Source organism: Lycorma delicatula, chromosome 1 (genome assembly GCF_047948215.1).
Source record: "Lycorma delicatula isolate Av1 chromosome 1, ASM4794821v1, whole genome shotgun sequence".
Classification (NCBI taxonomy): domain Eukaryota; kingdom Metazoa; phylum Arthropoda; class Insecta; order Hemiptera; family Fulgoridae; genus Lycorma; species Lycorma delicatula.
The window spans coordinates 80552147-80577225 of NC_134455.1; the positions used below are offsets into that span (position 1 = coordinate 80552147).

General features: G+C 32.3%; 1 protein-coding gene across 6 annotated transcripts in view; it reads left to right on the forward strand.

The window, feature by feature from the left end:
* LOC142319510 (uncharacterized) overlaps nt 1-25079 on the forward strand; it is a 341658-nt gene that overhangs the window by 212101 nt on the left and 104478 nt on the right. For 5 of the 6 annotated variants that reach the window (XR_012755208.1, XM_075356870.1, XM_075356902.1 and 2 more), the window contains exons 22-25: nt 567-677; nt 4384-4544; nt 7255-7380; nt 21172-21342. Coding sequence is in view for 5 of the 6 variants with exons in the window: in XM_075356870.1 (XP_075212985.1) it covers nt 567-677; nt 4384-4544; nt 7255-7380; nt 21172-21342 (569 nt within the window). In the remaining variant the exon portion in view is untranslated. The remainder of the gene's footprint in view (nt 1-566; nt 678-4383; nt 4545-7254; nt 7381-21171; nt 21343-25079) is intronic. The other variant, XM_075356889.1, reaches the window with a different exon arrangement.

Here is a 25079-nt window from a genome sequence, read left to right on the forward strand (position 1 = left end):
GGTTGCCGGAACTCCATCTCCATGCAGAAATAATCCATCAGTGATGTGCTGGGCTGCCTTCACATCCATAGCAGTGAGTACTCTAGGTCTCCCAGCATACTTAACAATAATCTTGTATGGTTTCCCCCATGGATCTTTTTCAATCTCTTCATTCTCATTGGCGCCCTACCTTTCTTTCCTTTTCATTCTCTTGGTGCTGTACCCTAAGTAAAAGTATGACTACTCTTAAGTAAGATATGAAAATAAAACTCGTGTATATTCATTATTTTTTTTACTTTATTAACATTAAATTAATAATTATAAATGTCTTGGTTCAATTAATTATAAAGCTTTCTCACTCCTGTGAAGAGGCCGCGGCTCCCCGGGACACCACAGCACACAGTTTGGGAATAACTTGTTTAAAAACCTGTTTAGTTAAGTTTCCCCCGAAAATAATAAATTGTCTTTTCTTTCATTGAAACATTTCTTTTACTTGCTTTGTGAACTCTTTTGAAGATGTGCTGTGAATGAACCAATAGTACTTAAACTTAATTTTATTTCATTTAAATTAATGGTTTTTTTTATAGATAAAAGGAAGGAAGAAAATGAAAAAGAAAAACTTAAGAAACAATTTGATGAAGAGAAAAAGAAATCCTTATCTGAAAAGGAAACTGTGAATAAACTGAAAGCCGAAATAGGTAAATTAAATATTTTATTTACCATATATTAAATTACTTAACTTACCATGATTATTAATTTAAAAAATTATTATTTTTTTGAGTAGTATATTTTTGGGATAATATTGATTGTGTCTTTAAACATCCTTTGATTTATTAGTTTGTAAGATTTTTATTTTATAATGAAGTTTGTGTTTGACAAAAATAATTATAATTTTGTCCCTGACTATGTCACTGGCAAGAGAATATCTTTATTGCCTTGTACAAAAAGTTAATCTATGAACTTGTATTTTTATCAGGTTTCTAAGTTATTTCTTTAAAAAACTCCCTTGTGTGTATAATTTAATGCATTCATTGTGAGATGACACACATGATGTTACGCTTACTCTCCATACATTCCGTTACAAATGGACTGTAGTATCATTTTTAAAATAGTTTTATTTTAAAACACCCTTACCATTACCATCACAGTTAAAACTTAATAACCACATTATTTTGTGATCATACGACTATGAATTTTTAGCATGTGAAAGTTGTGTAACTGTACAGTTATTAAAACCAAAGTTATGCAGTACATTTCAGTTGTCAATAATATTGTTTATTATATATTTTATAAGACTAATATGACATAATTATATTTTGTTGATCTTTATTTATATTTTTGATTTTGTGTAAATAGTAAACCCAGATGTGTGAACAGCCTCTATGATAAATTATTTATTATTTTGTTAATGTAGAAGTTAATCTTTATCAATAAAATTCAATGCGTAGATGAAATGTAATGCACACTGGAATGTTATGGAAAAACTAACTGCTTCACAAAGCAATAGGAGCTGCCATCTTGTAGTTTCATTAATCTATTACTAATATTCCAAAACTGATTGACCCACACCTCTCATTTTCTGACAGTTGCCAGTTATTATGAAATCAAGTGTGCCTGCGTGTCAGTGGATTTAAAAAACATGCAGATTGAATTTTAAAAATAAAAAAGTGAATGCTGGTGACATTCATCACCATCTAAATTCATATTTATGGTAATGAAACTGTTGGTCAAAGTTCTGTGAGTTGATAATTAATAAAATTTCAAGCATATGAATCTGGCCAAGTGAATATTGAAGATGAATCTCACAATGGTTGACCAGTTTTTGTGACCGATGAGAAGTACGATAAGGAGGTGAATGAATTAATTTAAAAGAACTGTTGTATCACACAGCAATGCACTGCCACCTAGAAAGGCATACTGAAAGAATGTGTAGGATACATTACTGCACAATTGAGCTACTGTAAATTCACAATGGGTGCTGTACAAATTCACTGAAAAGAGCAAAATGATAATGAAAGGAATGTCATGAACAGTTTTTGTAGCATTATCTTGGTAAGGAAAATGACTTTCTTTTTCAATATTACTGTGGGGAAAAAACTTAGATGAATCATTATGACCCAGATGCAAAACGGCAGAGTAGGGAAAACTGGTTCTATTGTTCGCAGCAATCAAAAAATTCAAAACTCAATTCTCTGCCAGAAAACTTCTCTTGACAGTGTTCTGGGATTTCAAACACATGTTAGTCATAGCTAGGTCATATGTAGATTGTGTGCAAGACATTAAAATATGTTAGGAAATTTATTCACATTTTGACAATTCACAGAGAGCCAATAATTCTGCAACACAATAATACTTGGGCACACTCATCACATGTAACTCCTGAGACTCTTACGAAGTTGAAATTTGAACCTATTCCATTACCCTTCATTCTCATTAAATTTTGTGCTCTGCAATTTTCACTTTTTTAATTTTTTTAATTAAACAGGGGTGTTAAGGGTATTCATTTCACTGCAGATGATGAACAGGACACAATGAGGTTGTAGATCAAGGAAAGACCACCACCATTCTTCATTGGCAGAATGAAAAAACTGGTTCACTTGGGAGAAATGTGTGGTTGTAAATAGTGGCTACACTGAAAAATAAATGTAGGATTTTGTAGCAAACAAAATGTACTGTTATATTTGTTTCATTTAATTTTCTTTTCATTTGTACTATCAACTGTGCATTTCTGTTGTGAGGTTCATTCTCTGTATTTACTTTACCAGCTAATAACACAAAATTTTAATGCTCGTCTACTCACCGTACTTGGATCAACAATTTCATCATAAACAACTTTTAGACAATGATGAATGTCACTAGCATTCATTTTTTCCACTGTTAAAAATTCTATCTCTGCATGTTGTTTTAGACGCAATGACATAGCAGGCATACTCAACTCTATGACAATGACAACAGAGAGAAATTAAGAGGGTGTGGGTCTATGAGTTTTGGGAAGTTAGTAGTAGAGTAATGAAGCTGTAACAGTGTAGCACCAATTGCTTTATGCGACATTTGTTCTCCTGTTATGTTACAGTGTGTATTAAATATCAGTCACCCTTATAAAAGAGCAGAAGAAAACCATTCAAGATGAAACATAACCACCCTGACCACTCGTAGGGGAAGACAAGACACTCTCTGCCACCAAGACTATGGGCTTTACCACCAAGGTAAAAGCCCTTAAGGTCTTTTACCTATAAAGGGTTTACCGCCAAGTCGAAACCTTTGACTTGGGATGTGTTTCAGCCAGAATGCCACAAGAGACATTCCCATGATTGTACTACTATTTAATGAACTAAAAAAAAAACACATCTTACTGAGTCTTAAGTAATACTGAAAGGGCATAACTAAACAAAGGAACTGAACTACCTATAGATGGAACTACCTTATTCCCATAGAAGGTAAAAGAGTTCAACACAACACGAAACATAAAAATATTACATGGAACAATAACAACACAGTAACACTAAAACATAACAGAGGACAAAAAAATAACAAAAACATAATTTATTTTAAAAAAATCAACAAAAATGTAATACAAGAGAAATACAAGCAGAGCTCTAGATCTCCTCAGTGAGCCTTTCTTTTTCTAAGTACACTATAAAACTATGCACTGTTCCCAATTCTGACTCCTCCAGTTTACACAGAAATCCAACGCTGACCTGATAAGATCATTTAATTTATATTTTCAAGATGGTCTCTGTGTACATTAACTTGTACTTCAAGCATTCATAAAGAATGCTATGAAAAGAAATTTTGTGGTAGTTGCCATCCAATTGTACACACTGACAACACATCCCAGAATCTACCAGGCTGAATTAACTTGGACTATTAACTACTAATCTAATTCTGGGAAAAATGAAATATTTGGAATACAAGAGTTCATATTATCTTGTTCATACAGTAGCCAATAAGTGGTATCTCTTGTCCGTGCTGGAAAAATTTATTTGGGAAGTTTTCAGGTATTTGTACTACAAACTGATCTTCCATGTATTCACTGTATTTTTCCTTTTGTTGTTATCTGTGGCATTTTACTTTAAAATTTTTGTTTTGTATAAGCCCTTTGGTTTTTTTTTTGTATGTTTGTATAAAAAACAAAAGTTTTTATTTACTTTAAACTCTGTTATTCTATTTTTTAATTTTCAAGTCTTGATGTAAGCTTTATTACATATTTTCTCTGCAAAATTTTCTTCTGTTTTTTTTAAATATTATTGTCAATGAATTGATGTGTGAATTCAGATAATAGCATTTCATATTACCTTTAAACTATTAAAAATAAAATTTTTTTACTGAGTTTATTCCATGGTAGTTAAAAAAAGAAAACTGATAATGTAATGTATGATGACAAAATACTTAGTTTCTGTGCAGAATCATGCAAGGCAGCAAAGGAAGAAGGCACCAGGCTGAAAAAAGAAATTGAAAAATTAAATAATGAAATTAAGGAAGAACAGAAGAAATGCTCTGAAGTTCAAAAGCAGCTGGAAATAGCACAGAAAACTGACCAAGATAGGTCTAAGTTGATTAAGGATGTCAGTATCACATATCAGTATTGTAATACCTTAATAATTCTAATACCACTAATAATTAATTAGCATTACATGTATTGACTATTTCAGTAATAGATTTTTGCTTTCAATTTTTTGTTTGTGAATACTTTATGGTACGTTGCTACATCCAGTGAGTTATCCACATTATATCTTTAAAATATTTAAAAGTTTTAAATTATTTATAATAAAAAAGATTAATTTAGTAAGTTTATTTTTTAAATAAAAAAGTGAAAGAATTTGTTCTTTCAGGTTTGTCTGGTAAAAGACTGATACATTTTCCACTTATTATTTTTAAAAGAAAATATTATTAAATATTTATAAATTTATTTAGATATTAGGTTTCATTTTGATATTTATTAATCAATATATTACAGCATCATGCAAATTAATCTGAACGCATGGAATTTTTTGTTTGTTTGTATGTTGTGGCTACACAGTTTGATCACATCTATTCTTTAAGTTGTCTCTGTAATGTGAGGCAATCAAAAGGGGAGGTGCACAACTAGATGTTACAACAGTCCTAAATAAAAAATTTCAACATCCTGTGGCTAATTGTTTTTGAGTTATACGAGATACGTATGTACATACAGATGCCATGCTGAAACTAGTCAAAATGGATTCAGGGATGGTCAAAGTGGATATTTCCCTTGAAATCTAAAAACTGAAATTTTTTCGCGATCACAATACGTTTTTTACTTCGTACAAGGAAGTAAAAAATGATTATTTTTCATTAAGTCCGACAATTTTCCTACCTTCCTTGTCCCTTGTCTTGTTATAGAAAGCTCTTTTGTGGTGCAAATGAAAGAAGGAAGAAGGAAGGAAGAAGTATCTATCCTCTTTGCAAGGCTGGTTAGACTCTGGTATTCTTAAAGCCTTCATAATAGCCAGAGAAAAGTTTAATATATCAAATAATTTTCAAAAACTTTCTCCATTTCTGTTGTATGCTCAATAGTGATGTCATATTTAAAGTAAACACCCCTAATATAACAATAAATTTTTCACATCTGAGCAAATATAAAATTTATTAACATAATCGATACTAGCTTCTACATTATATTTAATTATCACTCTCCCCCACTAATTCTGCCATAATTATTTGTTTTACCTTCCTTTTCTAAAATATTTTAATTTAAAAAAAATTATTTCCAACTTTCTATTTTGCGCCTATTTTCATTTATAATGAGATACCAAATTCATTTAAATCGCACTGTTACCATTACCTGAGATATATAGATCTGAAACTATATGACAGTTCCAAAAGGCAATATTTAAACAATTATACATCCCTGTGACTGGATGATTAATAACATTATTATCACTAGTAAATGAATATTTCACACCTTCCTTTTTCTGTACAGTTCCCACTGTTCATATCAATACCGTTAGTCTTAGTCTTACATCAGCTTGTTGCATCCTTTCTATCTTATGTAGACCAAATGTAGGCCTCCTCTTCTTTTTTTCCTGAATAATTATAACTTCATTTTAATCACTCTCTCCCATTCAAACCATAATGTTTCAACAACTTCTCTTTTGGTAAAAACAGGTTTTTTCTTCAATATTAATTTTAACCAGCAAGCAGTCAGTATTTCAATGATATTTTCATTGTTTCCTTGACTATCAGAAGTTATGTCAACATTTTTATTCAGTTTCTTCTAAAATATATGATCATCTTCTATTAAAATTTTGTCAAATTTAAGAAAAGCATGATAATCTTCATCTTTTACTTCAAGAAATATTTTGAAAATTTTCTTTTCAATTCCCTAATGTGCAGATGTAATTCTGCAATGCCTATATTAAAGGTTAATAAGTTACAAAATCTGCAACCAATTTATGAATTCTCACATTAATTCTTTTCATTCAATAACGTTTTTTTTTTAAGTTAACTATTTTCTTGAATTTTACTTTTTATGCCTTTCCTGCCAAATCTGTTGGCTCTTCAAATATTTTAATTAAAAATAATTATTTAAAATTCATTTATTAGGAAATTGCCTTCAAGTGATTCAATATTTTTCTAAGTTAGTTTCCTCATTCAGGTAATAAGATTGTTACATGCCAAGAATCCTTATGTCTCAACTCTTTCATTAATTTATTATTATCTTTAACTTTTGACATTGTTTGTAATTTGTGTATTTTTATGCTAGTAATTTTAATTGACTCTCATAACCCCTATTAATATATTTTTATTCTCATTTAAATCTGTTTTAATCATCTCACAGGTTTCTACTTTTGACCATAAACAGTTTATAATTGAATCTTATCAGGGTTAAATTCTGCACTATCAGTTAATAGTAAAGCTGAAATAACTATACCTGACAATAAAGTAGAAATTTAATGCATTTAAAACATCCAGGTTAGTTTTACACAATTTCATTTTAATATACAAGAGTTTACACAAACTAGACAAGCCAGTATAAATGTTATTTGAATAAATTCATTTCATATTGTGATTAGAAGTTAATAATATTTAATTGTAGAAGATGAACTTCCAAAAAAGAGTGTACATGAATATGTCCTTTGTTAATCCTTAGTTAAAAGTATGGTCAATAAGTTTTTGGTCAAAAGCAAATGTAATTAAATATACAGAGAGTTATTGAAATTAATTATGCACAGAGCTCTAATGCAAATAGTAGAACAATTTCTTTATTTACTTATAGACTGAAACAAGAAATTTTAATTTCTTTTCTTATTGCAGATTGGTGATAAAACTAAGAAATTAAATGAAGCAGAAAAGAAAACTAAAGAGCTAGAGGAAAAACTAAAAAAATCTGACAGACTTGTTGGTTCAAAGAAGGAGAAAATTACTAAATTAGAAAAAGAGGTATTGAAAGTTTTTCCCATACGTATAATTATGTTGCCCATCCATTACATGTCTATAAAATGAAACTGAATGTTCTACTTGTATCTAGTTAACTATGAAACATTTGTTTTGAACTTCTTATACTGCTTATTTTTTTATTTGGGATAATATACTTTTGTAACCTACTGTTCTATCTCTTGCTGTTCCTGTTTTATACTATAATGTTGATATCAAATCTGAAGTCACACTTTCTTTCTGTAATAATCTAGATATTGATTAATTTTTTTATTTATTGTATGATACTGTGCATCGTATACAGCTTTCTTGATTCGAGGGCTTATCATATGTTGATGTGACCATAGGTAGCTGCATTTCTTGTTTATATAATGAGTGCAGCTGTAATTTGTTACACCCATGGATCACTAGGCCAGAATGTGATAACCCATCAAAAGAGTGGCCAAGAACAGTATTAAATATTAATATACCATTAGTGAAAAATATAACTAGTTCAGTCAGACATTAATATATCTACTTTCTACACACAGCTAGCCCTAACCCTCTGAACCAAATATGATACTAGTATTTGTTTATATTATTACTCTATGATGAAATTGTTTTGTTTTATGAAAACTTCATGACAAACTGCAAAAAATATATTTATGAGGTAGTTATTGTTCAAAATTATTTGCACTGTTAGTTGCATAAACAGTGCTTTTGATGAATTTCTTTTCAAGAGGTATTTAAAAATTTTCCAAGGATTAATAATCAAAAGTTTGTATTTTTTCTGAAAACAGCAAGGTTTTTTAGATGTTTTGTTTATATGAGATATTAAACATGAATATTATTGACTTAGCAAGGGCAGAATTACAATAATTACGTATTTACTTTTTTAAATGATACCAAATAACTTTTAATCACTTCAGTCCCATTCCAGTCCCAGAACACAGTAGCCATACACTTTCTGTTGGTGAAGGTTCGCTTGATATTCTTTAGTTTACTAGGAGAATAAGAATGCATCCATTGTTTGGATTGTTCTTTTGTTTCTTCAGTTTTGAAATGGACCCATGTCTCGTCCCATGTGACAATTTTGTTTAAAAATCTTCTCCTTCATTATGGTAGCGCTGGAGAAACGTTAGGGAGGCGTCCATTCTCATTGTTTTGTGATGGTCGGACTGCATCTTGGGAACCCATCTCACACACAGTTTGCGGTACTGAAGTCTCTCACTCACAGTTGTGTAGAGCGCTGATCTTGAAATTTCAGGAAACGGATCACTCAACACAGAAATTGTGAACCGATGATTTTCTTGAGTTGCCTCATCCACTCGCTCAATGAGATCATCAGTTGACACTCGCTTCCTTCCCTGACCGCCTGCATCATGAACATCTGTACGTCCTGCTTTAAAGTTTCTGCACCATTGTCGGTCTTTGCTGTCGCTCATTGAAGTTTCACCGTACACATTACTTATTCGTCTATGAATTTCAGCTGCATTACATCCCTCAGCCTGAAGAAATCTAATTACCACACTTGGCAGGAGATGCTATTGTTGTAAACATGTTTACGTGCTAGCTGCATGTTCAGAACTAAACGAAGTGATGCGGCGTGATTGAAGGCCATACTAGAGACGCTGTGTAACACATGTGCAAAGGTTCATCCGATTTTTGCGTGGGTTTTTATTCGTGACCGATCGGACCTTGAAAAAAAAATAACCCTCCTAGATGTTGTATACTGGTGTTTTTTGGTGGTTGGGTTTCAGTTAACCACCCTTCTCAGGAATGGTCAGCCTGAGTGAGACTGTACAAGACTACATTTCATTTACATTCACACATATCATCCTCATTCATTCTCTGAAGTAATACCTTACAGTTGGAAGCTAAACAGAAAAAGAGACAGTCTAAATGTTAAATAATCTTGATGACTAGCAATCAAATGATCAAGCAGTTAATGCTTTCAACCAATCTGACATATGGATGGGTATGTTACTTAATTTCCCACATTCATATACAGACAGAATATCTGTAAGTTACCCTGTAATCATTTCAATTGTGATTGTGTTAATTGAATTAATATGTTTGTTTGGTTTAGAGTATTATTAAATGTATATATTTTTTAAAAGCTACAAAATGTTCTTAAATTATATTTTTTTTTAGTCTTAATAACCACATACTGATTATATTTCTTTGATAAAAAGTGAGTTTCTTTTGTCCTTACATAATGTTTAATTATATAACGAACGATGGTAGCATCTCTGCTTTTCATCTAAAGGTCTGTCTTGAAGTCTTCAGGCACAGAATTTTTTACATCCTACAAAATTCATTATAATTAATTAATTAGTAACTGTTATTGGCCCTCAGTGTATTATTTTTGTAATATATTATAAATAATAATTTTATGTTAAAATAAACCCAACTTGCACATAATGATTAAAAAATATCACTTAAATAAAATTGACATTGCTGTTACTTTGATGTATTCAAAATAAAACTTATTTTAAATAAAAAAAATTTCTATGAAAAGGAGTTATTTTAAGTATAAATTACTAGAAATTGTGTCACTTAATCGTTTAAAAATATTATATTTTGTAATGAAAACCTAACTCTTAGTATACTGCAGTACATCTAAGGAAAAGTTAGTTCTAAAAATAATGATACCTTTTTTATAAAAAACTAAACACCTGCTATACTGCATAATACCTTCTAAGCAAAAATTTAATGCTCTACTTTAATGCAATTTGAACATATCAAATGATTCAACTGAACATTTTCTCTTCACATTCATACAAAAAACATTTTAAAGTAATAAATAGTGAGAGGTTACATTATAAGAAAAGCTAGTAGTGGTTATTTTTTTTTTTCAAAAATTTGATCTGCAATTTTAGTTTATCTGTTTCAGTCAAGAAAGTTAACTATAAACTGTTATTGTTTTACACCCTTTTGTAAGATCTTATATTGTAAATTTTTTATTGTGGGCTTGGTGGCATTTTCTGTTGTTATCAGCATATATGTAAGTTTAACAATTAATATAATCAGTTTTATTATACTAATTTATATAATAAGCTCATTTACCATCTTGTTGGAAAGTAGAAGAATTATCCCTAGATTATTAAAATGTAGATTATCATATGATTCAACTAAACTAAATAAACACATCTAAATATTTGTTGACTATCATGTTGCTGGATTTGTCATGACAAAAGAATATGCATAGCAGCCATTAAGTTCTATAGTATGCAGGAGTTCCTTAGCATCTAATGGAATGCAGACTGAACTGAAAATTATGTTCCACTACTACCACCAGAAATGAAATAATTTCCTTGCTTAATAAATCTGTAAATAAAATACCTACAGCTAGTAGAAAGGTAAAAAAACTCTTGTTGGTTTTATTGTGCTTAACATGCTGTTATATAAAAAAAATACATTTCCTAAAATTTGTTTCTTTATGACCACACAGGATCAGTTTAGTCAGTCCACTATCCAAGTTTCTTTGAAGGAACTTCTCAGGACTTACAGTCCTCCTGGTACTTTTTCATACATTCCGAACTCTGTGCCCTTTCTGATGTGAAAATGTTCATGTTATGAGTGTGAAGCAATTGGTTTTGTCCTTGATTTTTTTGTTAAATTTTGTCATGTCTATGGTGTCTTCTGGTATATGGCCAATTTTCTTCACATCCTCTCTTCTCTGATTCATCTGCATCCTGTCTTGTGTTTTTCGAGTCAAGATTGTACTGTACCAGCTGTTTCAGAATTTTTTAATCTTGAATCCTCATGATTTGTTCAAATAACTCTAGTCTCATCTTACACATGTATCAGTGATGTGTTCTAGCTCTTTGTACTCGACTTTGTTGGACACGACAGGTTCTTCCAATTCTTCTTTTGATTTTTTGGAGTCTGTCAGTCATTGATTGTTTGTTCAGGTGGAAGAGTGTTTCAAGGGTGTTTCTGCTGCATATGGTTTTATAACTGTGTTGTAGAATCCTGCTTTTGCGTTTATGGATAGATATTTTTAACTGTAGGTGTGCCAAGTTAATTTTTGTATTTTAGCTAGTTTGTTTGATCTTGTTCAGATTGAGGATTTTTCATTTAGGTTTGGATGCTGGGTTATAAAACGGTTGAGTAGACTGTATAATAAATTGACACAGTTTGAATGTAACTAAAAGTTATGACATCTTGGTTGTATTAGATTGACAAGCCATGTCCACTGCATGAACCCAACTGAGCTAGCAACACACATGAACAAGGGAGTGGGAGAACACCCCACTAAATCATACAACAATCACGCACCACACACATGCACATACAGAAAAATATCTAACATGCCTCCCCACCTCGAAGGAACACCTTCAAAAAATAAAATTAATAAAAATATAGACAGTCTAAAAAATGAATTACATAAATGTCAATAATACATGAGACTACATACACGTTTTAAATACAAAAAAAATAAAAAAGTGGTATATGCACATAATACACAAGTAAACATAATGTAACAATGAACTTATTGTTTTGGTAATGGATATATTTTTGAAATTGGTCTTTTAGTGTTCCGGTTGGTCTTTAAATGTCACCATACGCACTTTTCCATCATTTCCAGGATGTATATTGATGATACGAGCCATTTTCCATTGCAGTGGAAGGAGGTTGTTCTCTTTGATGATGACCAAATTGTTTTTTTGCAGATCTGGATTAGATTTTTACATTTTGATCATTGCTGAAGATTGTTCAGGTACTCACTGGACCGACACCAGAAGTGCTGCACTTGTTGCTGAATCTGATGTCAGTGATTAAATCTATTTACAGTAAAGGATTATAAATTTGGTTCTGGAAGGCTGCTAAAGATATCATCTATTAGAAAATGTGCCAGTGTTAGAAGAAGAAGATCGGAAAGGTCATCCGATATTGGAGTTAAGGGTCAGGAATTTACACATGCCTCAATTTGAGTCAGTAGAGTGGTAAACTCTACTATTGTCAGACTGTTAGTATCAATTATCTCTTTTCATGTGACTTTTAACAAGTTTGATTGATTATTCTCACAATCCGCCAAAGTGTGGAGCACTGGGAGGTTAAAAGATTCATTGAATACTTTCAGTGTATGAAACTTCTGCAACATTTAATTGATAATGTTCAGTTCTAAATAATTCTGCTAGCTGAATCAGCTCCCTTTAGGCCCCGACAAAATTTGTTCCGTTGTCAGAATATAATTCAGTAGGTTTTCCCCTTCTCACAATGAAGTGTTTCAGCGCTAAGATGAAAAAATCTGATGATAAATCTTCAGCCAACTCTGAATGAATGGATTTAGTGCTGAAACAAACAAATAATGTTATGTAACATTTCTGAGCTATGACTCCACGTTTTGGATAATTTTATCCAAAATGGGCTGCAATAATCAATCCACTGATTACAAATGGTTAAGACTTTGATTTAAACGTGATTTGGATAGGTTTTCCATTATTTGGGTGATCCCCTTTGGATTTGCTTTGAAACATTTTACACAGTGATGAAATATTCTATGAACTAAGTTTTTTCCTCCAAAAGGCCAATATTTTTGTTTAATGATGTTCAATAATCATTGTGGTCCAATGTGTAGATTTTTACATGGACGTGTCTGGTTATCAGATCAGTCAAGAAGTGATTCTTTGGTAAAATGATGTGGTTTCTTTGGTCAGAATGGAGGCTGGAATTCTGTAAATGACCTCTGACTCTTAGTATATCGTTATCGAGATATGGATTTAATGGTTTTAGTTGACTATTGTTTTGAATTGGTTTCAAGGATTTGAGATTACTGATTTTGTTGAGAAGGCATTAGTTGTGGTAATTTTTGTTAATTCGGATAAAAGCAATGCACTATATAATTCTAATCTCTGTAATGATAGCTTTTTTAACAGAGCTGCTCTTGACTTCAATGTAATTAAGTTTACCTTGATCTTATTTGATGCATCAATGTATTTCAACTTCATGAATTGGTTCTTTCTTGTTTGTGAGGCATCTGGGAATTTCCAGAGCGGCCAATGACTGAATGGATTCTTGAAATGAATTTAATTTGTTTAGAAAGTCCTTTGAAATCTCATCATCCCAACTAACCTTGCAAGACCATAGAGTTTGCATAATAAGTTTTGCAATGACTATAACAGGCCCGAGTAATTCCAAAGATCAAATATTCGTCTGATTGCAGGTGAGATTGTTCATTTTATTGGTTTTTGATTTTGGTTTTCCTTGTGGAATAAGAACTGAAATGCATCCTTCACAAATTCCAAATTAGTCCCAAAGTTTAACTCTATGATCTTGATCAATGTTGTAATTAGTCTGACGTACATCTTCACACCGAATATTGGACATTATTTCTTGATTATTTGCACACCACTTTGTGAGGTGAAATCCTCCACGACTGGCAAGATCAATTAAATCTCTCTGAAGTTGTTTTGCTTCTTGAAGTGAAGATGAACCTATCATAAGATCATCTACATAAAAGTCATCTATCATTACAAGACACCCTTGGAAATGTTTCCTTTTCATCTAGAGCTAGGTGCTTTAATGTTCTTGTTGCTAAGTATGGTGCACTTGAAGTCACATTTGTCATGGTTAACAACTTGTATGTTTTTATTTCTTCATTGACGTTTTCACACCATTCAATTAATTGAAGATTTGTTTGAGAAGCATGGATTTCAATTTGCCTATACATCTTTTCTATGTCAGCTGTCATAGTGTATACATGAGTTCTGAATTTGATGATAATGCTGACTAAATCTGACTGTACCGTAGATCCAATAATGGATAAGTCGTTTAGTGAAATCCCAGATGTTGTCTTACCAGAAGCCTCAAAAACTGCTCTTAACTTTCATTGTGGATGAATTTGCCTGTAAAACCCAATGATGTGGAATGATATAATTTAGACCCTGCAACTTCATCTGATATTTCTGTCATGTGCCCTAGGTTTTTGTATTCTCTCATGAACTTTATGTATTGTGATTTCAATTCAGTGTTTGAATTCAGATATTTCTCAAATTAAAGAAGCCTTCACACTGCAGTAGTTCTTGATTCACCAAATTGGTTTACATCACCCTTCAAAGGGATCTTCACACAGTATCTTCCATCCATAGATCTTGTCGTGATATTTTCATACAATTCTTCATAAAGTTCGTCATTTCCTGTAAATTGCTTTTCGGTAGAGCTTCAGTCTTCTAATTCCCAAAATCTTTTAATGTTTTCATTGATGTGATCTAAAGCAGATAGATGGCATACAGATGTTAAAACTGTTGGATGTTGATTGATCTATATTTTACCAGAAGTTACCCAGCCAAATAGGGTATTTTGAAATGTTGGATTTGATTCAGTTGCTTTAATGTTTTCTTCACATAAGACATCATAAAATAATTCTGCTCCAAGAAGCATGTCAATGTCACTTGGTTTGTGGAAATCTGGATCGACCAGTAGCAGATTCTGTGGTAATTGCAAACTTGATTTTCTGATTTGAATTGTGGGTAATTGTTGAGTGATGGTTGGTAAAACTACACACTAGATATTCGCTGCAAATCCATTCACTTTTGATTTAATAACACATTCTATGGAATGAGTTGTAATGGTTGCAACCTTGCGTAAACCATTAACTTGTAACTTGTGGTTTTTCAATGGTAATTCTAAAAACTTAGTAGTTTTCTCAGTGATAAAATTTGACTGTGAACTGCTGTCAAGTAACATGCAACAACAATGAGAATTACCATATATATCTTAACACTAAAACAATGGCTGTTGACAGCATGACAGGGTTGGATTGCTTTGAACTAACATTTGACTTGGATACTATTGTTTGTTGTGGAATTACCACTGGGGACGACTCATCCACCGCTGACAGAAATCTTATTTTGTGTAACACTAGTAATAGTAGAATTATGTTTGATATAATTTAACAAACTATTATGTTTTTTGTCACAATTTTTGCATGAGCCTGCTTGACAGACCACAGTTTTATGCTGATTGTTTAAACAGTTGAAGCACGGACCACATATTTGACCTCAAGTTCACAATCAGGAATGTGTAAAATTTTGAAAACCTCACAAAAATAAATTGGGTGTTGCAGTTGATTAGATAAAGAACAATTTTTTGTAAACATGTCAATTTTCAAATGATGTAATATTTTTAAAAATAATTATAATTTTGGTAGTTGCACTTTATTTGGTAACTGATTATTCATATGTGATTTATGAGACTTAATAGTTTCAGCTGATTTCATAACTTGACATTTATGTTGCAGAAATGTTTTTAATTTGGACATTGTTGGCAACTTGATTTATTTCTAAGGAATTTTCCCATTTGCCGAATCTAATAAGGTAGTAATTACATGAATTAAGAGTGTATGCCATTGCTGAGTTGGTTGCCCTAATCGTGCTAGAGCACAAGCAAGGTGTGTTCAAAAAATAACAAAAATTTTGAAATTTCCCAAGTTGCATTAGTCTTTTTCTCGGGATTTTTTCGTTGTATTGGTAAACATGTCTGAAAGGTATCTGTACATTTTTACCCATACTATATGTTTAGTCTGTTCTCAGTTGTTAAAAGGATAACATGTGTTTTGGTATGTTCGGAAATTTTTTATTTGTATAAATAATGGATCAGAGGATTTGTATTAAATTTTGCTATAAGAATGGAATAAAGTGTAGCAGTGTTTTAAAAATGTTAAATATTGCTTTTGGTGAGTCTGCTATGAGTAAAGCAAGGGTTTATGAGTGGTATAAGTATTTCCAAGAAGGTTGTGAAGACGTTAAAGGTGACGCGCGCCCCGGACGACCCAGCACATCAACAACCAATGAAAACATGGAAAAAGTGAAAGAAATGATTATGAATGATTACCAAATCACAAACAGAGAATTCACTGATGATGTTGGGATATCAAGGCTCATGCCATGCAATGTTTTCAGGTGTTTTCGGTATGAAATGTGTGATAGCAAAATTTGCTCCAAAATTGTTAAATTTCAAACAAAAACAGCGGTGGATGGAAGTTGCTCAGGAGTCACTAAGTGAAGTTAACAATGATGCAGAACTACTGAAATGTGTCATAACAGGTGATGAAACATGGGTTTATAGATATGATGTCAAAACTAAGGCTCAATCGTCCCAGTGGAGTCATTCTGGATCACCAAGACTGAAAAAAGCTCGACAAGTACAGTCGAATGTGAAGGTTATGCTCACTGTGTTCTTCGATTTTAACGGAATAGTGCATCATGAGTTCTTGCCACAAGGTCAGATGATCAATAAGGAGTATTACGTACAAGTTTGAATGCCATTTGCATGAAGCAATCTGAAAAAAAAGCCCGGATTTGTGGTGAAACAATTCATGGCTTTTGTGCCATGATAATGCACCTATTCACACTTCATTGCTTGTTCGCCAATTTTTAGCTAAAAACAACACTGTAATGATACCCCCAGCTGCCATATTTGTCAGACATGGCCCCTTGTGACTTTTTTCTATTCCCAAAAATAAAGAGAATATTAAAGGGCCATTGTTTTACAAGTATAGATAAGATTAAAAGCGAATAGCTGAAAGAGCTAAACACTATTCCAAAGATTGAGTTCCAGAAGTGTTTCGGGGATTGGTAAATGTACTTGCACATTCATTAATTAAAAACATTTTATTGCCATTTCTGGCCTTTAAAGGTTTCCAAACAACCTCTTAATTTTCAGTTGAACTTTCTAAAGACAATAAAATTTCAGCTGCTTCACCTTTAAAAACACTGGAGGTAATGAAATTTATGAATTTCTGAGATTTCTTTAGAATGAATGAGTGACACAAACGTGTCATGAAATGACCCCCCATTCATCGTAATTTCCACTGAACATGGGAAGTTTTATGTCTGGAAGTTTAATTGACATGAATTAAGTTTTTGTTGGTTTGATTTCACTGCTAAGTGGGGTTTCATGTGATTTAAGAAAGTCTTATGCTCCAGATGTTAATGAGAAAAATTCAGACTCAAAATTTTCCCTTTCTTCAATGTGACTTTGGGAGTCATTCTGTAATTCTATTTGCAGTTGAATTTTATCAAACACAAACCAATAATCTTCAAGCTTAGTGAGTCTAATTTTTTTTTTTTTTAAAGCGCATGTGGTATCTTCTAGTCCCAAATGAGCACAAATCTGTTTCTTTTGCCAAGCAATTTTGGAGATCCACAGGCTGTTAAAGTACATAAGCATAGACCCACAGGCTAAAGCACTTATTTATTAGAAAGGGAGAAACTTTAGCAAAGGATATACCTTCCTCATTGTATTTAACTACAAGAAACCATACACTTGTTAATTTACCACTCTCTGGTATATCTATTACTTCCATTTCGCTTTGGCTGACAACGTCGGTCAAAGTCTCTTCAAACTCCCTAATTTTGGTTTTTCAAGTGGACCAACCACCGAAAGATTTTAAGTAGAACTGCCATACCACAAGTATCAGTGATTTAATGGACCATTCCAACAGAGCACATATGTACTGGAGCTAGGGCTGCATGCAACTGGATTTACCCTGGTGTCCAGAGGACATCATTTGAGACTCACTACATAGAGCTTTCCACCTTGGGTTACGGTTGCATTTTGTAAGGTTTCGTAACACCACTGAGTATAAGTGTAAGAAGAAATAGTGTAAGATGTTGTGTTATTGTGTAAGGATGTATGTTGTAAATTGCGTAGTGTTCTTGGTGTAGGGTATGAGTATGGTGTAAAAGGTTCACAGCTTGGTATATAGTGAGAAGAAAAGCTACAGAAGCTAGGGCTGTAGGGTCACCAATCCCCAAAATCTTAAGAGTAAGACTCCCCATCAGGGTCTCATGATTTGGTCTGGACAGCTGCTCCAGGGTGTGAAACCTCCCTGATATTCTAATTCTTTCTCGCGTGGTAAACTGATCCTGTTGAGAATGATTCTCAAAAGAATTTTTTATGTTGTGTCCTGGTGTGAACTTCCCCTGTAATTGTTGGGGGTCTGTTTTGTCCACTTTTATGTGTAGCAGGTGGATGAGGGCTGTCGTCCAATGCTCTGATAGTTCTTTGATCCAGATGTTGACAAACAGTTGATGAAAGGTGATTTTTGTTGGTCTTCCTGCATGTTTCCAGATTTCTACAAAGATCTGATCATCTCACCCAGTCTTGTATTTCTTCATCTCACCCATTGCTTTTAAGTAATAAAAGAAGTAATAAAGTAATAAAAGAAGTCACCCAGACTTCTTTTATTGTGGGGGAGGAGGGTTGATGTTTTCCAATGGTTTTGTTACTGGGGTGCTGGTGTTGAAGTTCGCAATTTAGGAGTTTGCTGAAATATTTAGCTAGGATTGCATTGTGTTTATTGTTTTGGGCCAGATTGTGGTTTTCATCCTTCATTAGTAGGGCTGGGGGTTTGTATTTTTAGTGGGTTTTTTTTAAGGTTTTGCGGTAGTCTCTCAGTTGAATTTTGTTGAATTCTTCTTTTATTGACTTCAATGTCTTCATGATGTGTTTTTATTTTCCTTAGAATTTATGTGGTTTATTTTCTGTGTTTTGCTAGATCTAATCCAGACGGTATCTGTTTTAAAGTAGGCATTTGTGAAGTTTTTTTTATATGATTGCTAATTTTTGCTTTAATGCCTCCGGAAGATCATCAGAAATGCTTATTTCTTTATGTGCCAGTTGAAAAAGGTGTGCTTAAATTTTTATTAAATAAAATTTATAAAAATCGCAAAATTATCCATTTTTTAAATCTATTTCCCTATATATCTCGATAACTGTTCATTTTAGAGAAAATATGGAGAGAGAAAAAGTTTTGTAATTAAATTATATCCACAATATGATCAGTTGCAAATCGAAAAATATGTTATTATTGCAAAAATAGTGTAACTGTCAAAAATTTGAAAAAAAGAACAAGATTTTTTAGGAATTTTGAGTACTTATATTATACATAGGATCTTAAGATTTTACCTCAAAGAACATTTTGATATGATAAAGCAACGTGCCAAATTTCAACATCGGTCTGACAGTTTTTGCACAATTTTGTAGTCCAGATTTTAAAAAAATGCGTTTTTTTGCAAATTGTATAAAGCCTGAAATAAAGTTTCTAGATACTTGAAAATGTAATCACGTATAAAAGAGCTTTCAAATTTTCAAATGCATTTTGAAAAATTTTTAAACTGTTAATTTGGGGGTCTAGGAAAGTTTTCAAACATACTTGCAATTTTAATAAACAAAATTGTTTTTTTTTTAAATTGATGTAATGTAAGCAAAGTTCAATATCATACTGGTGAACACAAGTTATTGCTAAGTATTGGTCTATTAAGTTATTCCAAAAGTTGTTTTGGGAGAGTTATTTATGGTCTGATCAAGAAGGTCCTAAAACTTTTCTGTTTCTTTATGGTCTTTTGGAGATTTGTTTTTATTATTTGTGGGGGTATGGGTGTTTAATATGATGTACATTTCATTGAGATGCATGAATTTCATTGAATTGTTATACAGAGTTTATTATTTAGAGGCTGACCAATAAACCTATTCCAAAGAGCTTATATCCTTGAGATTACATGGCATCCTGGTTGGTGTTTCTTATTTCCTGCAGTCCCATGATGAGAATTTTGTGTTGGTCTATTAGATCTGTTATTAATTTGAGTTTACCACGAGTGAGTTTACATTGTGTGTGGAAATGTAGGTGATTTTCTACGGTTTGATTTTGGATTCTGAATTGTTCTTGTTTGTGAGAGCATTGGAATTAAGGCATTCCAATAGTTCCGATCACATGTTATCTTCTAACTGGCTGCCCACAGTATCCGAGTGCTGCCTTCTCTGAACTCTGGTGTTGTTTGGTTCAGATGGTGGAGTATTCCTTAAAAGACCTTTCATGGTTGACTGTCAAGGGGTCACCTTTGGTGGGACTAGGACCCAAGTTACAACTCCAAATGTAATCAAGAGAGGTGGTAGTGGGGTATGATGTGATGATAGATGAAGTTGTGAAGTTTGTTTAGATTCATTTCACCAGAACAAGTTCTCCTAAGTGTTCCAGATATATCCAGGTGCACCTTGTGGAGGCTTAATCTGACTTTTATTAAAGTTGTTACTTTGGAGAAAAGTTAAAAAGTCCGATTGTAAACATTATCCAAACTTTCCTTTTATAGTAGAAAATTAAATATTATGAATAATGTACTAAAAGAAAAATTCAAGACTGATAAAAACATATTCACAGCATAGTTAGCATATTTCATCTTCATTTTGATTTCAGAATATTAAAAAAATAATAAATTATTAATTTTCACTTAATTTGTAAATGAAAAATATAGCTAAATATACATAGGAATGTCATTAAAAAAAATAAACATATGCATAATTGAGCCAGTAAATTGAGAACTGAAGGCATATCCAAAGATTATGATTTTTTTTTAAATTCTTGAGTGGTTTTATTTTTAATTTGATTTTGATAACTATTTACAATAGCTCAGTTTTTGTATGTTTCATACCACAGAAAACTTCTGTCACAAAAATAGAATTGTTGCTCTACCCTTATGTGTGATTTTAGTAGAATCAATTACATAAATTTATTATTGTAATTATTAATATACTTCTGTCAACATAACTTTATTCTTTTTAATTTAATTTATTCTTAATTCTATAATTATAATATCCATACTAACGTATATTTTAATGAATGACAATGTTTTGAATAAAATATTTTTTATCATATGCTTTGGTGTATTTTTTTATTATGTTACATTTATGTATTTGGATTTGCTTTGTGGATGTAACTTTATTCCAATTTGTGGGTATTGTTATTTTTTTAAGTTAGTTCTTTAATGATTAAAATCCTATGTAAATGTCTGTTATTATAATGTAACTCAGGTTGAAGAATATAAAACAAAATTGGAATCACTACAAAGTAATCAGAAGACTGATTTAGAATCATGGCAATCTGACAAAGCTGCCTTATTAGAAAAAATTAGTGATTTGGAGGCAGAAACTGCACAAATCTCATCTGAACTGGCTGATAAAAAATCGGTCATTTTACAGCTGGTAGGAAGAGAATAAGAATTGTGTCTTAAGCATATTTTGCATGGGCATGTAAAATAATAATGCTTTATTGTGAATTATCATAATTGTCTGTTTTTGATCCTATTTAGAGAAGAAATTTTTTCATATTGTTCTTTATAATTTTCATATTATTGTCCGTTTTCTTCCACGATCATTCCCACAAGACTAAATATATTACTGCAATCTGATTTTCTCCTTTTTTTAATTGATCCATTATTTACTTTGACTTATCTTATTGGTTGTCAGAAAAGTAGAGTTTTCTGCTTTCTTCCATTTCATTTATGTGTGTGATTAAATTTATATATTTTTTATTTGTTATCTAATTCATATACATCTACTATTAACTACCACTGTTAATCCTGGTAAATTTTTCTGCATTATTTATTACCTCTTATACTTTTTGATCAACTTTCTTTATAAATGATAATTTTTTTTTGACAGCTAGATAGATATAGATATTTTTTATTGGTTTAAAATTAGACTTTTGTGATAGTATCTTTTAGAGTTATATTCCTGAATTTCTTTACAACTGCAATTGAGATAAGAATTTTTACTTCCAATTCTTTCTGGTTATCTTCATTGTCTAATTAAAGGTAACCAAACTTCTGTAATTTCTTATTTTAGTGTTAATTCTTAAGTTCTGGTCCTTTTTTATTATTTTCATATTTCTATTATCTGTTTTTGAATAATTTTGTTAAATCTATAATACTTGTTGTTGTTAATAGTGTCCCTTTCTACACAAGTTACTACTTCACCAATAATTGTGGTAGAGTAGTAATATCTCAGTCTTTCATTGGAAGGTCCTGAGTTCAAATAATCCCTACATGTTTCACAAGTTAAAAAATTTCTTACCATATTTTCATACACATAATTTAAGCTTATTTAGTGAATTAATCGTTAAAAAATGTCTAAAAATAAATAAATTTATTTATCTATCTGTTCATTAAAATTAATACTTTAGAAAAGTGAGAAAGAAAATTTTTTTCAATTTTCTTATCAATCGAATTTAAATTTCAGTTGTTTCTTGTAGATCTTTCATATACCATTTCTACTTTCCATTAATTTTTTTTTATTATCTATTTCAATATGTTCCCATGGCTGTATTTTTCATCATCTCTTATGATAAATAAGACAGTTTTTATAAGTATCTACTGGACATTATTAGTAGTACCTACTGATATTTTTTTTATCAATAATTTTTTTTTTAATGTAATTACCATATCCTTTTAATGAATCCTACCTGTTTAACTGAAGTCTTGTGAATTATAAGGTCCTTTTATTTTACTATTAGTGAAACTAGTAAAAATTTGGAATAGATATTGTGTTAGCATCTATTTGAAAATGACTAGACAATTTTCATAGAATTTATTTTGAGGTCTGTATTATTTACATAATAAAGCGTATGTTTATGTGCAGCTGATATCTAATGAGGAAATATTTTTATGGTATGATTTATGGCTTTCTCTGTTTATTTTAAAGTGTTTATTTAAATTTTATTTTTAAAAATTGGAGTGTCTTATTTCATTGTTTTGCATTTTTTCAGATTCATAAAGTTATGCATATTCTTTAGTTTTATTGTTTGATACTAATTTTTAAAAAATAAAACAGTTAAGTTTGATAAAATATTTTTATTGTCCTTTTGTTTGATTATTAATTTTTTTGGTTGCAACAAACAAGTGCTTCATTATAATGTATTTTTTTGTTATATACGTAAAAGCAGTGAGTTTTGTTTTGCTTTATTATAATGGTTTCTGATATGAAAATTATGGTAGCCTTTTGTTTATGTGTAATTATTAATGCTATTATTAAGCTTTTTAGTTATCCTTTAAATTACTCAATTTTGTGCATAAAGCATGATGCAAGAGTATTTTGTTTGAAAAATTTTTTCTTTTTTTTTTGTCAGTATTGAGGAGAAATACCATTTACGTACCCCCACAAGTGGGGGAGTGTCAGAGTCACACAGGTTCAGCTAGATGTTATTTAGAGACTATGTGTGCCCGCACCCTACCGACTAAAACTTCTAATTCATCGTTTCTCCTCACCCGAAGTTCCCCTGACCAGAGGTCAGTAGTTACGCATAGCACAACCTCAGGGGTGCCTTTGAGCTCAAGAGGTCAAGAGTCCCCTGCCTCATCACTTTTTCCCATCTGCACAAGTACAGACGAAGGATAGCTCTGCAGAGGGCTGTCTTTCACCCCTTCACTTTCCGGTCCAAATCTTCACATGGTCTCAGGACTTTTTTCATGGCATCAGTATATGACCTGGTCTCACTCAGGCTTCTCTGATTCTAATTCTCCCCTGGGATCTCCGATCACACATAAGAGACAGCCCATCTCAGTGAGCTGTCCCTCCCTATCAGAGCTACCCGCTCTTCCCCTATCAGCTAACTCGAGATGAACATTGCACCCACGATGTTCCTCCCTACTGTCATCTTTACCCTTCTGCTAAAGTAATTTGTCACTAAAAACCATGTCGCCGCCCCTCCCTCGTAGCACTAGTCACAAGCTTTTTGAATGCCTTCCAGTTATTTTCAGTGGCCAAATAAATGGTACTAGGCCTTTCGAGCTTAACATCTCTATATCATATTGCATACGCCAGGGGTGTCATTCTTTGCATATGAAAATGGTGTGCTCCACAGTGTCCACCCTGCTGCAAAACATACAGCAGGAGGAGTCATGCCTGCCAAATCTGTGGAGATATAATTCAAAGGCACCATGTCCAGTGAGCATCTGTATAATGAAGTATTTAAATCTCTATGCTTCCTTCAACCTAAATCAGTTATCAACCTTTACATCCAAGTGGCCATACTACTTCTCACCCATCTTTCCTGCCAGTTGTCTTATCAATTGCGTCAACCTCAGACTTTTCCATGCTCTTAAAGCGAAGTGTTCACTCTCTGATTTGCAAATCAACAGGCAAAACAGAGGCCAGCACACATGCCGCCTCATAAGATAATGTGCAGTAATCGGAAGCAGCAACCAACAACATGCGCTGATGTACTCCTTAAAGTCTTGTCAGATTTCTTTTAACATTTGCTGCTACACTCCAAACTGGGGCGGCCAAACTCACTTGTTTGGCCAACTTCTCCTATTGCTTCTGCACATCACTTGCTCTTAGCAGCGGTGTATCTGTTGGGCTCAGTGGTGACCAAAATATCAGCATCAAGACCCCTCAACAGCTTCCCCATTAAATTGTGGGAGAGTATACTACAGTTTGCGTTTGACAGGATTATCCTAATCATGTCTGCCTTTGCCGCATATCATGCCTTCGGTGCATTGTTCAAGACTGTTGTAGTCTAAGCATCTCATCCCCTTTCGACATTATCTTATGTGATGGTCTTTGCCCTCACAATTGCTGCATAAATCTAATCTGTTTGAACCCCGGCACTCAGAGCTCCTGTGGCCCGAGTCCCAACATCTGTAACATTTATTGCTATCTACTCTGATATAGGCTCAACAATGGACCCATCCAACATGAATTCTTTCATCAACCATCTTATTAGTCACTCTATGCATGGTGACAACTATTACATTCTGCGTATCCCCTTCATTACATTATGTTACATTCTGCCTATGCCTTCCTTACCGATGTGATTCGGAAATCTTCCTGCTTTCCAATGACATTCACAGTAGCATTGCTAATCTCTTACTCAGTTGTGTCCACGTCAATATCTTTGACATGGACAACTACTCACCAGTCTCCTCAAGATCGTAAATCTA